We start from the raw sequence: 16,769 nt of genomic DNA on the forward strand, positions 1-16,769 counted from the left end.
AAGAAAATTTTTTTTTTCTTTGTTAACATCATCAGAACAAAGAGTGAGAACATAGGTTCTGGGCTTGATACATGCTGTTGACTATTTTACAAGACTATAATAAAAGCTTATTTGATATGTTCCTATATGATTTGCTACTGTAGTGAAAAACACATCTATTAAAACTTTATAAGCAGCTGTGGCTACTTGCTCCTGTGAAAAAGCAAATCCCAAATGTCAACTTGGTTTCTGTGGTTCTTCAGAAAATAGTGTATTCAAGTCTGGTCTATACCTAATAAGTTTTACTGTCATGATTATGTTTGCTAGCAGTGCAATTTTTTTCATCATCATAACTGTGCTTCACGCTGCCCTACCGCAGATGTAGGTATGCTGATGCTCTTGCTGAAGATATGACTCTTGCTTCACTGACCAGAAGTAGGATATACCTTTAAAACATGTTTAAGCTAGAATTGCCATTTCTAGATGAAGGGAATGATTGCCCTATGTGGGACTAATAAAAAGAGATGTTCTTAAGTGCAGACAGGGCTTCAGTTTCATAGACACAGAACAGTTCTGAATAAATAAAGTCCTCTCTGCTTGGCGGTCAGGCCTGCTGACTTACGACTTTATCATGTTTTTCAATATTTGTTTTTGTTTTGTTTCTTAAAATCCTTGAGTTCTTGCATAACATGAATGCATAGAAGTCTGTGCTTCATATTAGACCATCTTTCTAGCCTTCATAGTTGTGGAGAAAAAGCTTGGAAATACTCTTACAATCCCCACTTTTAACACAGCAAATAGAAGGATCTGAAATGTGCAGTATTTTAAAATATTGTAAGTTTTAAATCAAGTTCCTTCTTTCTGAGACCTCCCCTTTTTTAACACTATAGTTTTGATAATAATGACTTCTATAAATTTTATTTGCCTGAGCTGATTTGAAATGTGTTGGATCTCATGTACCGAAATGTTCAGGCAAAAATGCATTATAAGATTTACTTTTTAAAAGTATTGCATACATTAGAAAAGTATGTTTTTGAGATTCAGGGGCTTCTGCTCAAAATCGTGGCTGTTTTGTTTTTGGAAACATATTACAGTAGGTACACTTATCTTTTTTAGATGTGCTTTATGAACTAAAACTTAGAAGTTGAGCTCTGTGCAGAGTACTGGTTATTAACATTCTGAAACGAGTAGATTTAGAACAAATTTCACAAGCACAAGATAACCCATGATTTTGTTAAAATAAACAGTGCCCATGAGCCTCCTCAGATGTAGTATCAAGAAGGAGCTTTTTGCCTGTATGTGACTGTACACATCTGTTAATTCAGAGATCTAAATGCGAAATCCAGCAGTCAGGGACACCAGGTGGATACCTGATACTCTCTGAGGAATTTGGGCTTCATAAACCATTGTATGGATTATTCACAGCCATGCATTTTTTCCCTGCTTGTGACAGAAAAAATATGGGTGAAATATTTGCACCAATAATTAATCCTGGTATAAATCAATACAAGTTACTAATAAATGAAAAACAGAGACATGTCACTGCCAAAAATCAGCTGTTAATGCCTCTTCACTTACTGAAATGGCATGCTACATATCACAAATGTTCTATTACTAACTACAAAATATTTCTCTAGATGAAAGTCAGGAATATTCTCCAGCTCTACCATGAATGCTGCAGTCATAGAACAGTATAATTTGAAATTGGATTAAATGTGCATAGAGCATGAGAAATAAGGAGATACAACTCTTTAAGTCTACTTTTCATGACTGTATTCAGAAGTACTTACATGATTTAGGAGTCTAAGGGCTCAATTCACTTGTCCACACATAGGGATCTTGTTCCATTTAAAACTCATTAGGGTATCGCAAGCTTCCTCATGGGGCTGTCAAATATGACACAGGAGCTATGGAAGAATTGTGTCCTTTGGGAACAGCAGCTGGAGACCAACCAGGATATCCTAGGGTGCCTGAAGTGCCACTAGGTGAGTGTGTACTGGCAACTGAACCTTAAACCTTCAAAGTCCAGGCTGAATTTAAGCTTAGGATCTGTTCTTGAAGAAGGTATCTGTGCCACTTCTAAAGAACCGAGTAAGACTTAGTCTTTTCTTCAGAGTGGCTATCCCTTTCTATTCAGTATGCTTGCTCAACATACTGACTCTTTCCTTAATCAAACATACTCTTTCCTTGCCCAAAGATCATGCAGGTGGTGAGGGACAACCCCCACCTCCCCTGGTAACACTGCAGAGTTGGGCAAAACCCATAAACTTGGCTACATCCCACGATGATGCCCTGGTTGTAAGATTACCCTCCTGAAAAATGGCAGAGGTGAGTGTGTCAGGGAAGTGCTCTAATCAGTAGACTGCAGCTACCAATGGATATTTTAAAGAAAATGGTGGATCTGTCTTCAGTACATGATGGGCCTGATCTTTTCAAGATGTAGTACGCACAATCCTGAATTTAATTCTCAAATCTCTCTTTATGTACCTGAGACCTTTACTTGAATTTGGCAGTAAATCAGTCAGAAATGAGACTTAAGTCTCTGAGAAATATAGGCACTGTTAAAAACTTTATCCCTCGTCAGTGATTAAACTCACCATCCACGTAGGTGTCTCACCTAGTAGCACAACATCGGTGCTTCCCAAAGTTTTCCCTTAGCAACCCTACTTCCAGGGTCACAACCCCACTTTCATTTTCACTTCCAGGCTTGCAGGCCCCAAGTGGGGTCATGACCCTAACTTGGGAACTGCTCTATAACACATTGAAAAAATTAACATACCAGCCAGTAAATATATCAGCAAAACAAACCCATCCAGTCTACTCAAGACCTTGCGCGGTCTGCCATCCCTGAAGGCCTTACCTATTAAACATGGGTCAGATTTTCAAAACCATGTATCTACTTGCAAGCTCACATACTGCTTTGGGTATGTGTTACCATTGTCTTGTAGTCTTTCTTTGTGCTATTTAGCTAAGTTTGGTGTTGACAAATATGTGCTAACACTTCTGAAAATATGAGCCTCTTTTTCTTTCTCATTCATATGTTGGAGGTGTTGCTTAGATTTATTATTTGCACATAATAGAGTTCACAGTTATTGTGTGTCAGAAACAGGATCTGGAGAGTCTGCTGTTCCCACAGCTGGAGCGACACATACACATCTGCTAAAACTGCAGTGTAAATTGTATTGTCCTTAGCAATTAATCACTTACACTGTATCCTATCAACTCTCCTCCTCCTTAACTCCTACTGGTTTTTACCCTCTTCTCCCTTCTTCTTCCTCCGCTGTCTTCTGTTCTTTTCTTCTGTCTCCCACTTCATTTTTTAACCTCTTCTCCAGAAGTGCCATGTTTGGACACAGAAATGCTGCTGCAAAAGTTCCTACTTCTCTTGCAGAACTTTTCACCAATAGATCTCAAAGAGCTTTGCACAGGTTGTGAAAGCACACAGGTTATGAAATCTTAATATCTTCATTTTACAGTGGGGAACTTAGCACACTGTTCTGGCAAGATCTGTTACTCACAGTCACCAAAAAGTCAGTGGCAGGGAAAAAGATTAATCTCCAGTTTCATGTGTCCCATGGTGGACTCCAAGCAACATGGTTAGTTAACACAAGATATACCAGTAGATGGCACTTCAGAGCTCATAGCATTGCTTATACATCTGAGGGGCTGATAAAAATGGGCTTCTTGTGTGTAGTTCTTCACGTACGACTTCTAGCATAATTTTATTTCTCTTTGGTCTTGTGCTCTTTTCCTGGGATCTTTACTCTGCCCTTCCCTTTTTTCATTTTCCTTGCTATGACACTATTTATATTTATATAAATATTTATATTTAGTTTGCTATTTTCTGTTGCTTCTCTATTTCTCCCAGTTTTCCATATGCTATCTCTCTTTTTTTTGGGGGGTGGGGGGATCTTATAAAGTGGAAATTCCTCACTGATTTTTTTTCAGAAAAGAGTTATCTAGATCCTGACCGATTCATTACTGAGGAGAACTGGGAGGGGGGGAACAGTAAGTAAGATTTACTCCCAAATGTTTTTAAGGTCCTAAGTATGTATCTGAATGTGTGGCTCCAAAAGTGCACTGCAATGACCCACCTGCATTTACAGACAAAATGGTATTAATATGAAGAACAGCCCATACTAAGCCTCACCACGTATTTTTTGTAGTATGAGGTAAGCAGCTATTTGCTAACTTGCAGTATATCTGTGAAATACATCCAAACAAAGACACTGTATGGCCTCAAGTCTAGATGTTACGCTACCTTTGCTGTACACAGGCTGCAGCTAAACACTTCAGATTCTGGCCTTTCTTCCAGATAGGAAATGAGGGTTTTGATCGGGCTTCTGCTGTGGGCCCTGGCTAGATTTCTCCCCATCAGCGCATGTGGTGCTGCTTGCTAGGTTGCTGACAGTGGCAAGTGCCTTTCAATTAAGGCTGAAGTTCCATCAGAACCCATAAGTGGAGAATGCCGGGGAGATTAATAAACGAATTGTCACAGCTTCCAGGCATGCTGGGTTGGGAAGTGCAACTCTCAAGTTTGTGGGCTGTGTAAATTTGGAGCTCTGAGTCTGTATCTTTATAGAGATGGACTCAGTCCCTTTTTCCTTTCTCATAAAATGAATGAAAATTCATTTCTCTAAAGGTCGAGTCCAAATGTGGAAATACTCAATATTTGTCTATCTTTTATGCCCAGCATTTTAGGCTTTTTTCAGTTTTGGTGGAGTCACCATTTGAAACAAGGGTTTGAATTGCTCTGACTAAACCATCTGTATGTGGGAAAAGATTATGGGAAACATCCCTGCAGGGCTCTCTTTAGTTGCTCCAGTGGGCATTATCCATTATTTTTCCAAGTGTCTTGCCTTGGGGGTTTTTTGCTTTCCTTGCTGTCTTGACCAATCTAGCTGGTACTTGTTACTGTCTCTTTGAGAATTATTGTCAGTCCTAAAAAAAATTTGCAAACTGAACAATACAATAGTTTTAAACTGCATTTTAACTACTTCACTCTTTCATCTTATTTACTTGTTTTCACTTAAAAGTACAGACAGAAACTTTTGTGCATTTGCTCGCATTTTCTCCACTATGCATTCTACTCTGCACAGAATGAATATTCTAGTGAATAGATACTGCATTCTTTGCACAGCAAAAAGTTTCTCTAAAATCAATGGGAAAATAGCATTTATGGGAAATTTTAGGATCACTTAAGGATTGTGTAAGGGAAAGACATATTAGAGAAGGAACATTCTATATTCCTGCTGACAGTTGCATCCAACAGCTGTGGTGATATGGTTGTTCCATGAATGTTTCTTTGGGGAATTGTTTCTTTTTAACTGGACATTCCTTTCTGATTTTGGAGTCTGTAAGACTTAAAAGTGGGTGGACATACCTCTTCATAGGATCATAGGATAATTCAGCTTGGAAGGGATGTCAGGAGATCATCTGCTGGATTGTTCTCGTAGGGAAAAAGACTTTCCTTATACCCAGCGTGAACCTGTAGGCAGGAGAAGGCTGCTCTGAGGTGCCCCCAAAACCTTCCCTTCTCCAGGCAGAAGCAGCCCCATCCCTCGGGCTCCCCTCGCAGGCCAGGTGCTCCAGCCCCTGAGCATCCTGGTGGCCCTCCGCTGGGCTCGCTTGTCATCAGTGTCACCTTGTCCAAGGACTTGCATAGCTACCTATCTGGTTTATCTACATATCTTGCCCTGAGACCTCTTTTAGCAATGCTTCTAATTCAGAAATCAAATGGTAGCACATTTTAGTATCTTCTAAGTGTTTCTAACAGCGGCCACCCATCAACATCATCCTTGTAGTTCCAGGTGCCTCTTAAAATACGAAGTGATTGAAACTTAAAATAAGAGTACATAACATGAAGCTCAGCAGAAGATCAATAGGAACACTGTTATCTGCATAAGAGCATTCCAAATTGCTAAGGGATCTCGGGAAAGATTTTAAAACTGTTCTTATGTAAAACTATATTTTTGCATACAATCATGCTACCCAGGGTAATAATGATTTTTTTTTAAATGCTGCCTTTGCTGTGAACCTCTAACATGCTATGAAAAATAGTTCCAACATTCATTTTTAAATATTTCAAAAATCTTTAAAACCAGGTGACTAAAATTTAGTTCTTGAATGTGAATGCAGTGATTTCATTTTGGGGAGTTCTGAGTATCTGTAGACCTCACTGAAGCACTGGGAGGTTCAGATGCTATTACTGAGTTGCATTGGTGGAAATTCATGGGCCTTTACACATTCAAATCTACACTGGACCACCTTGGTAAACTCATTATCCTGTAACTGCATCTAGTAGGTCTGATTAGCTGTTATCAAAGTCCAAAGTTCCTTCCTTCTCAGTTTTTCTGACACATTAGTGCTCTTCAATCCCATGGCGAAGTTGAACAAATCCATTTAAAGATTAAGAGATCAAAAGAATGTACCTATAAATTACAGAAAAACAAGCCATATGTATGGTTTTAACTCCAAATCAGTCCCTGAGCTGAACATTATGGCTCTTACCTTGTTTTCATGTCATATTTCTCCACTGTGTGATAATTTCATTGGCCACATTGTTTAGGAGTAATGAAGCTGTGAATTATACAGGTAATCCTAAGTGAGTGTCAGCAAAATCCAGCTACTAAGGTCCATTATGTATTTATGTCTATCAGAAAAAAATATATATTTTAAAGAGTTAACTTGTGGGTACTATTTTTCATATACTACCTGCAAAATTCATGCTGCCATAATGGGTCAGGCAGGCCTTGGAATTACAGAAATATCAAACAAAAAATGTAATTGCCTTATCTTTAGGGAGTTAGTAATTTAAAATATGATACCTTGTGAACCCCTTGGTCTATGTACAAATGTTATGCTTCACCAGAAAGCATGGAATCCTAGTTCTTCAAAGGGATAAGATACAGATGTTTTTGTGCTGGTGATTCATTGTATAGTAAAATGTCACTGCTTAGAGAACAGCACTGCATACTGAAATTTAATTTCACCTGATTCCCATTTGGAGGGAAAGAAGGAAACATTTTTATGTCATAAAAAAAAAAGAAATGGCAGCTGTTTGAAATTTACTGAGAGGCTTGGAATGTAGTTTTAGTTGAGGTATATTAGCAGGCAGAAAGCAAGCGAAGAGGTAAAAGGTGCAAGAGAGGTCCCTTATATTGTTCTTAAGTCTGTCATATGAACAGCTATCAGGAATGCATTCGAGTGTGATCAAAATTATGTATACTCGCTTGCATGTATTGCACAGATTAATACATTTGGGAACTAGGGCTTTTTTTTCTTATCGTTCAAATGCCTCAAGCTGGGTCTCTTGGAATTAAGCTGATTTTACTTAAGTGCCAGAATATGGGTTTCTGTTTTCAAGCATACGCGCTCCACTCTGTGTTACTGTGCCTGACTTTTAAGTGCCTGCATTTGTGAATGGAGTTCACAGGCCTGGGATTCAGTACCCAAGTGCATGCCACGGTGAACTAGGAGTTTCAGAAATGTGATTTACAGCAAGGGGAATGCATATGCCAGATGATAGAAAACACTGAAGAGAAAGATATTTCTGAAAATTTATTTCTCTTCTGGTTTTAGGGGCTTGTGCAAGATGGTTTCAGAGCTGGAAACCACCTTCTTGTACTTAGGCATCCAGACATTTCTGTTTCTTCATTTAAACAACATCCAGGATAGCCTGTGCATTAAGAGAGGAAGCAAACCAAAAACAAAACAAAACAAAAAACACATAAAAAAGACAGGAAGTAGAAAAAACGGATTCAGCACCTTCCTTAGACTGAGGGAATTAAGTTCACATTTCCACTTCCCAGGAAGTTCCCCATGTACAAGCCTAGAAGAGAGGGAAGAAAAAGTAAAGCCTCTCCTGTTGTAACTATGACTCAGTGTAGAAAGAGATGTGAGATTTGTAATCTTGATTTAAACAGGGGGTTAAACATGATTTCATAGCTCAAGGATGGAGGCACTTACCTACTGGGGGCAGGAGAAGAGGAGGCAACCTGGATTCTGGCCCCTGCTTCAAGCACTATTTATGTATGTTACTCAATTACAAATGCAAAATGTGTAGGCAGCCCCTGGGGCAAGAACCCAGGACTTCCTCTTCAAAAGGAGCACCTATTAGGGTTGCAAGTTATCCTTTCTCAATGAATCTTGCTTCCTCTCCAATACAGAAGTATGGCTTCAGCAGGCATGACAGACAGTTCTCCAGCTTGAGCTTCACCTTGAGCTGGTGGTGGATGCACTCTTGGGAGATATGGGAATGATCTCCTCAGGAAGAGACTGGCAGTGAACCTGCACCTCCCACTTCATGAATAAGTGCCTTATCTACAAGTATGATATTATGTAAAATGTTGGCAGTTGTGCTGCCACAATCTCTGGACATGTTTCTGTGAGAAAGTCTCTGGGGCTGTTGTGCTTCATGCCAAGGTTGGTGTATGTTAGGCATGCTCAGAAGATGCCTACCTCATGAAGTCTCTCAGGAGATGCCTCACCTGTACATCACAGGCAGGTGCAAGGTAGGTTTCAAGATTTTCAGCAGTATAGAAATAGCAGTAGTGATGGGAAATGCAGTAGCAGAACTTTTAGATAATTTTATCAGCAAAAACCTGATGTAGGTTTTTGTGGCTGTTTCACGTACATGTACATGCGTAAATATAGCTTCCTGGCATTTTTCTTCCTTTTTTGAATTTGGCTGTCAGTGACTTTCTCAAAGTTATTTTGTGAACCAGCATAAAATTAGAACCCAGAAATCCTGCTCTGCTACAGTCTCTGTAAGACATGTAAATATATTTACAATTAAAAACAGTCTTTTAATGCCGTTGTTTTGTTGGAAATGAAGTAGCTGGCACCTATCTGAATTTGAGAAGAATCTCCTTTGATACTCTCTACATCTATTAAACATTTTGTCCCTATGTCATTGTCATGTGTTTGTTAGTTCCTCAAGAGATTTTCCGATAGGTTCTTTTTCCATCCCTCTCTTTTCCCAGCCCCCGTTCTCTTTTATTCTGAGTTCTGTTGCCCTCAGGAGACTAAAATCCTGCTCCCTTTGCTCCTCTCATCATGTACGTCCTTCCAAAGAGACTACTTGTCTAAATGAAGCAACAGGAGGATGAAGGGCAGTATTTTTTTATTATTATTTTGAATACAATATTATAAATGCACACCTGTAGTTTTTATGTATTCATAGGTGAATAAATTATATTTGTTTTGGATAATGCTAAACAATCCATAACAAATTAGAGTTTACTCTATAGCAGGAGCAGCCTTTAAATATGATCTGTATTTAAACAAAATGGGTAAGTAAGTCAACTTCTGCTCTCAAACCTCAGTTCAGCAAAGTACTTAAACACTATTGAATAAGGTGCTTAAGAACATTTTTAAGTTTTATGCAGTATGATAGAGAAATTTTGATAAGTGGGGCCTTATTTGGGAGAACAGTATAACCCAGGTAGCATTTTGGTCCTTGCTGTGCTTATGGCTGTTACCTTTCCTCAATTCACTGTATTAGTATCCATTCTTAAATATTGGTTCATCAAAAAGAATTTCTGAATTAACCTTCCTTTTGGGGCAAATAATTTCCAAGTGAAAATGTGTTCTTTGATGGTTTGGGGTTTTGTTTGGGGTTTTGTTTGGCCTTCTGTGCTAATTGTTACACATCATGCATTTAGGCAACTAGGCCATGTTTTGCTTTTTCTATCGGTCATCTAAAATGGTGATACAACTTCAACCCCAGTAACATGGATCTGAAGCTTAGCAAAAATTCAAATGCATGTTCAAAACCTCCTAGAAATATGAAAATTAAGTATGTCCAAGAAATGACAGACTTTTTATTTAGAGGATGAAGAGGGAAACAAAAATGCCAAATCTCTTCTCTTCCATCAGTGTACTTGGATTTAATATTAATTAATACCAATGAACTGGAGACATTGCTCCTGTCTGAAAAAAGGGTTTCTTGAATCAATGTCAGCTGAAAGCTTTGGCCTTAACCAGCGTGTTTTGCTGCTACATCATGCACAAGCCTCCTTTCCCCTAACCACCAGTATGTCCTCTCTGCACCAGAGGGCCAGAACCCTTTAGAACCAAAAACTGAGGACTGCCTCTAGGGAAAACTCCATTTTTTATTTTTTCACTCATCATTTATTTACAAATACACATTATAACTTTTATATACATTGCACATTTACATGGTAGAAAAGTACAAAACTATATATTTAAATGAATTTATATTTAACTCACCATGTTTGAAAATATAAAATTACATCAGAAAAAAAGTATTATGAAAAGCAAGAAACTTGAACTGATAAAGCTTTGATATAACTTTTAGTGACACACTGATTGGGAAAACAAAACTTTGAAAGTGGTACTGCAAGACCATCTTAAAGGAAACACCTGACAAAACATTTATGCATGTTACAAAAAAATAAAACAATAAAAATAAAATAAACCCTTTATGCTTGTTACAGTTAGCCCTGTAGCTATTAACAACCTTCATAATCCGATTTCTTTGAGTCCGGAATGTGTATAGTACAGTATATATGCTCAGTACATTGAGATCACTTCAGTACATGATGTGATCAGAAGTAGAGAAAAGTGAAGTGGAAGAAGTTTCCTTAAAGATCGCCTCACTGCACCCTGGAAGTATATTTAAGTCAGTTACAACGCCTTTTGGTCAGCCAAGATTCCTTGTAAACAAAAACCCGAGGGATCTTTTATGTAGAACCAGCAAGCAGAAAATCCAATAAATAAACAAATGTAACAGAAACTGACATGCAAGTTTGTTAAAGTGGAAAAGAGTTAACATCAGTGAAACAAAGAGATGAGATCATGTGGGTAAGCTCTAAGGAATGGACTTTTATAGTTTACAAGAAAAAAGAAAAGCTTAGCTTTACAAGCAAGAGACCTCACAATAAATAACACTGCTCTTCCCCTAACGAATAAATTTCTTCAAAAAACAAGGTGTACAGTCAATCAGACATTTTATGTATAAATTATAAAACATGACACAGTATAAATAAATGTCTACCAGACTCAACTATATGTATACTTTTTTCTCCCCGAAATAAATAAGCATACACTTATTTACAGTATGGACATTGATTTTGTGCCCAATGGCTGTTCCAATAGCAATGGAGGTTTTACCACTCTAGAATGGAAGATATAGGAAAGCTGTAGTCCTGGTCTTCATCTTCCTCTTCTTCCTCTGGGTCTTCATTAATGGCTAGATGGGGGAATACAGGGGAGCTGTTGTTTAAATAAGGACAACAACAGCGCAGAAGCAGCTCAGTGCATGTTTTCAAAGCCCTCTGAACAGCCATAATACAGCGTTGCATTTTATGCGACTTGTAGTGAGATGCTCTTTGGCATCTGCTGTTATGCAATAAGGCTTTTTATACATAATCTATGAAGTCATAACTGCAGAAAGTTCTGAAGAATCAATGGCTCAGGTTTTATTGGCAGATTCCTGAAATCAAATAAAAAGCGCTCTTGTGTTCTAGGTTTAACTGCTTTGTGTCCTTCATTCAGAGTTAGTAGAGGCAACTGTGCTAAACCAGGTGCCCATGTGCTGCCATTAAGCTTGTTCTTTTGGACACAGTTAGAGTTTATCCGGGTGTTAAAGCAATCAGCGAAGCACACGAGAGCAGACAAAGTAGGAAAAATCACTAGAATTACGCTCCTAGGGCAACCCCTTTCTGACAAAATGACTTGTCCTCAGAATAGCCCCAAAACCCCAACTTGAAAGCCAATTGGTTGTTGGAGATCTATTGCATTTTATCAGAAACCAAAGTGTGTGCGTGATAGATACATACTTATACGGCACCTGTACCATATCTTGAATATCTAAATCAAGCTTTCTTATGTTTAAAGGTGTAAGTCTTCATTACCTAGGGATTGCCTTCAGAGTAAAAAAATCTCACTTACAGTTGCAAGATCCGGAGTGCTTTACTTCTAGAAGCACACCCATGGAGCAGGCTGCCTCTTTCATGGCACACTCGCTTGGGTAAGTTGTGTTATCGCTGGCACAGACTGCCTCGTCTGACTTGCTTTCAGGGCATGGCTCATTGCAGAGGGCGCACCGACCTCTGCCAACCTTAAAATCCCACAAGCATTTCTTCCCAGCACTGCACTGAATGTCTTCACAGGATTTGGCTTCTAAAAATATACACAGGATACTAGAGGTAAGTGAAAAGACAAAGAAAAAAGAAAAGCAACAAACAACCCCAAACTCCCTTTCCCCTGTGAACTGTGAATAGACAAAGCTCAGATGCAGTAGATGTGATGATACTTGCTGATTTTGCTCAAGCAAGTAGTCCCTTGGACACCATTGCCTGTCTATATGTAGGGGAGGAAAGACAGTTGTGCTAGCAGAGCTTGGCCCTGGGAATACAGAATTACATTTGCCTATTGTACATGACCTTCCTGCCCCATTTGATGTCAGTGGAAATTCAGCTCCCCAAATTAGCAGTAAGTGCAAAATTTGCCAACACATTCAGCATTTCTAAATAAATTATTTTTAAACTAACCCACACAGAGTAGCTGTCTGCAAGATTGGAAAGGGAATTCACCTCAACCTATGCCAACTAAAAGCAGCCTAGGACTCCCCCGAATCCCCCCACCAGTTTTGGGGAGCAGAGGCTGCCCTGAAGGTGCTTCCTCGTAACATGCTTCACTATCACTCATTTCTGGAAATCACAATACAAAATATCAGGATGCACAGAGATTATTTTCCTATCTTCACCCACCGTCTCCAAACTCTGCAATATTTTTAAAGAAGAAAAAGTGATCAAATGTTTCCAATTAAGTTAACACAAGCTTTGCCAAGACCACTTGAAGACAATTGTTTCCAGGAATCCAGATCCACTGAATATCGAGACCTTGTTACGCTGTAACCATGTCATCTTCTATTTAACGGCAGGTACTTCTCCATGGATACTAATGTCAGCACCCACAGCAATAGCAAGAGAAGCAGGATCAGGCCCTCTACTCCCTCACCCCTTTTGCAATCTTTTCTGGGGCTCATCCTGGCTCTCCTTTTCCTGGAGGGGAGCACTAACCCAGGCTGCTGGAAGTCTCTCCTCCTCCCCAATGCTCACTACATCCATCCAATTCCACACACAATATTCTGAAACAGCTGATCAAGGAAGCTCCCCCCACCCTTACCCCTCCGACCGAGATACCTACTGATGCATTTTCCTTCGTAGGCTAATCCAATGGATCTGCCCAGTAGGCAGGTAGCTTTCCTCAGGTGGCAGGCACTGGCATAAGTTATGCCATCATTCCCACAGAGATACTGTTCAGGGGAGGTAGGCTCTGGGCAAATTCGATTACATGTCACACAGTAGGCGTTATTAGTTTGGTCAACCACACATGTGGAGCTGCCTGGGCATAAAACATCCCTACAGGTCTCTGAAATAAGGATGGAAACACACAATGATTAATAGGAGATCCCGGAGCCCCAGCGAGGAGTGAATGGGTGACACAATGAAATAAATGATCAGATAAAAGCCTTCAGCAGCTCTCCTCATTTAAGGGCCGCTGAAGGAAACCTTCCCATCTCAGGGTAGCTGGTGGGACACAAGAGCTGCTAGACTGTGGGGAACTCTCAATCCAGCTACGTCCTTGTCTGTCGAGCATGGTTTAGTTACTGTCTCCCAGCATTTGGAACATCACTCTGGTTCCTGTGGGGAAGTATGTCCAACAGCTCCTCCTCCCTACACTCTGACACACCCTTTGGCATTTGAGGGAGATCAGATTAGATTTGCAAACCTACTTTTGCATTTGCCCTGATACTGGACTTCAAGTTCGGGCTGTTCTTTACATCTGGCTTTGAGAAGGGCACACTCGTTCCTGTAGGTTTTCCCATCTAAGCCACACACGGGGCCCTTCCAAGTGATATTAGAGCAATCCGGAGCACAAACACACCGAGGTTTGTTCTTCTTGTTCATTTTACATTTCTTCCCGGGTCCACAGTCCACGTTCTCGCACGTTTCTGATGGAAGGAAAGAGGCACCACTTTAGTACCGAGCGTGCAGAACAGACCTGGTGTCAAAACTGCTTAAAGAAAAAAAAGACACCGTGACCCCAGAGCATAGAGAGAAAACACCTTTCCCCCGCTCCAGGAAACACCGCTCCAGGGAAATTCCCCCCGCCAGTGAGGGCAGGGGGGAGAGGAGGTCGCTCCGCTCCTCCCCGCAATGTGCACGGCGGCCGAGCAGAAATGGGGGCCCCCTCACTGACCCCGCGGCTGGCACGAGACGCCCCTCAAAGCCCCACCGAGGAAGGAAGCGGGAGGACCGCGCTGCCCCCCCTCCAGCTCCTTCCCCGCTTCTCCTCCCCCAGCCCAGTCCCTGCCTGAACCGCTCCTCGGCAAGGAGCAGCTCGCCAGCACCCCCCTCACCTTTGCACGGGATGCAGTTTGGGGCTCCCCCATTAAAAATCATCCACTTAAAAAGCGTGTTGTCGTTGACGTCCTCTTCCGTCCACGAAGTTGTCAGGCGGCCGGTCTTGCAGCACTCCTCCTTGCTGAGGTCGGTTTTGTAGAGGACCTGGCAGCGGCCGTTCCGCGCCTGCCGGAGCCAGCAGTTCCCAGCTGCGGGGGGGGGCAGGGGGAGACACCCAGCCGGATCAGTGGCCGTCACCGGTGACCCAGACCCAACACGTGCGCCTTGCAGTGACTTTTACTAGACTGTTGACTTTTATTTGTCCCATTTCATAACCCGCGGCTACTCCGGCCCATTTGGGAGCGCAGTTAAAAAAAAAACACAACAAAAAACCGAAAAAAAAACCCAGAAAGACCCGATCAAAACGGGACGAGGCAGTTCTCGGAGGTATTTATTCCATATGTAGAGCAGAAGGAGCACTGCCGGCACGTGACAGAGGCTTGAAAAGGATGTGCATTTAAAAGGGAATAAAAAGAAAATCGCGCTTGCAAATTCCTTCCTCCTCCCCCTGCCCTCTCCTCCTCACCGCGGCTGCACAGCAGCATTGTTTTAGTGCCGCACAGAGCTTCAGTCCCAGCCCATTTTGCAATCTGCACGAATTGGGAACATTTGCTGTTAGCGAAGTCTTTCGAAATCTCCACATTTTGCTGCTTCTATTAACAAATGTCTTTCCTTCACTAATATAAGTTAGCAGAGCTCAAAAAAAAAGTGAGCAAAGTGCACAAAATACAAGGGCACACAGAGTAGGAGGTTCCTACAGAGTTTTAAAAATCGATCAAGCTGGAAAAGTTATAGGTGCCATCTCTCCCGCAAGCATTTCAGAGGAAAGTACACTGTCCTTAAACTGGATAGAGTGGGGTTGGTTGGGGGGGGAGGTTTGCCTTTTTTTTTTTTTTACTAGTATCCCTGTTATTTGTGGAGTCAAGCCAAGAACATTAGTCCAAGCAAACCCCGCCTTTTTAGCTGGAGAGTTTTGGTTGGAATGAGTCTCTCGTGAATAACCAATGTGACTTCTCCAGCAACTCAATACCAATTGATTCTGGTGCTAATCCAGCCAGGGCTCGATCCTGCCTCCTTACTCCGATGGGAATGTACCGCAGCGAGGGGTCAGGATCGGCCAGCCGAGATGTCGCTGAGCGCGGGGGAAGATTGCCCCCCCCCCGCTAAAAATCATTGAGCAAAAAACGCCCTTAAAAAAAAAAGTTTTGCGTCTTACAGTTGCCTACATTAGCTTAACTTATGCTCTAACTCGGTGGGGGGAAGAAAAGAAAAAAAAAAGAGAAAAAAACAATGATAAAACAAGCAATGGTAAGACATCCAGGTTGTGGTTGGAACACGGTCAAGATAAGGGGAAAAAGCCCCAAAACTAAAAATCAATATTCCCTTGTGTCGAAAGAGGGCTCTTAAGAGTTGTCAATATCAGGTTCGGGTTTGTTTTTTTCGCATGGAAAAAAAAAAATTATTTAAGCATACTCTTCAGTGCAGGAGAGTTTACAACACAGTAATATTTATTCACAAAAAAAAAAAAAGGGAGGGGGGAGGAAATCCCAGTATTAAAGGAATGTCCGGAAAATGACCACTTATTGGTTTCTAAAAATGTCAGCTGTAATCGTGGGGCTCCCCATCACCACCTCTCCTTCCGTCAGGCAGGCGAGATAAAAATCTGAGCTAAATTACCAACAAACTTTGAGCACTCATTCGGGAGCCGAGACTGGGAAAGTTCCCTTGCGATGCTGCTCTTCATTCATGCTGCATAATAACAATAAATACCAAGAAACATCCTCATCTGTCCTCTGCGCCTATGCAGAGCAGTGCGAAGATCCGATCAAAAAGGAATCTAAATGACACCTCTGCACCTCGGTACAAAGCAATCCCATGCTCACAGTTAACTTCTGTCCTGTTGGACCTTGGAGAGAGGCGTTTAACACCGCAGCAAACTAAACCGTGCCCGAAAGACAGAAAACAATAGTAATAATAAAGAAATATATCTGCGAATAAACAATCTGGTCTTACCCTGCACTCTGTGATCTTCCATGAAGTGGCACAGAAACATCAGGAGTAAGAGCATGCCCGGGTGGATTCTCTGATTTAACATCCTCAGTATAGCAGGGAGTGAGAGAGACACAGAAACAGCGTGAGGGGGAGTAGGGAGAGGGAGCAAGCACTAGCCAGCCTGCTTATGATCGCTCTATTGAATGAACGTCAGGCTCTGAATGCAGTCTCTCTTTAAATCTATACGGGGGTCTTAGCTGTCTGCGGTGGGCGGTCTCCTAATGTGTGTGTGTGTGTCTGCTCGGGGGTGGGGAGATTTAAAAAGTTCACTGTGAATCAGGTGACATTTTCCACCTTCTGGAA

The 16,769-nt window shown here is 41.2% G+C and overlaps 1 protein-coding gene across 1 annotated transcript; it reads right to left on the reverse strand.

The window, feature by feature from the left end:
* Positions 1-11,111: 11,111 nt before the first annotated feature.
* Positions 11,112-16,550, reverse strand: LOC143171969 (follistatin-like). The gene is made up of 6 exons (XM_076361156.1): positions 16,428-16,550; positions 14,372-14,563; positions 13,745-13,963; positions 13,156-13,380; positions 11,896-12,126; positions 11,112-11,194 (listed from the first exon to the last, which is right to left on the reverse strand). Exons 1-6 carry the CDS (start codon positions 16,507-16,509, stop codon positions 11,112-11,114), a joined length of 1,032 nt encoding a protein of 343 aa, XP_076217271.1. The 5' UTR covers positions 16,510-16,550.
* Positions 16,551-16,769: the final 219 nt, after the last annotated feature.

This window comes from Aptenodytes patagonicus, chromosome W (assembly GCF_965638725.1).
Source record: "Aptenodytes patagonicus chromosome W, bAptPat1.pri.cur, whole genome shotgun sequence".
In the NCBI taxonomy this organism is placed as follows: Eukaryota; Metazoa; Chordata; class Aves; order Sphenisciformes; family Spheniscidae; genus Aptenodytes; species Aptenodytes patagonicus.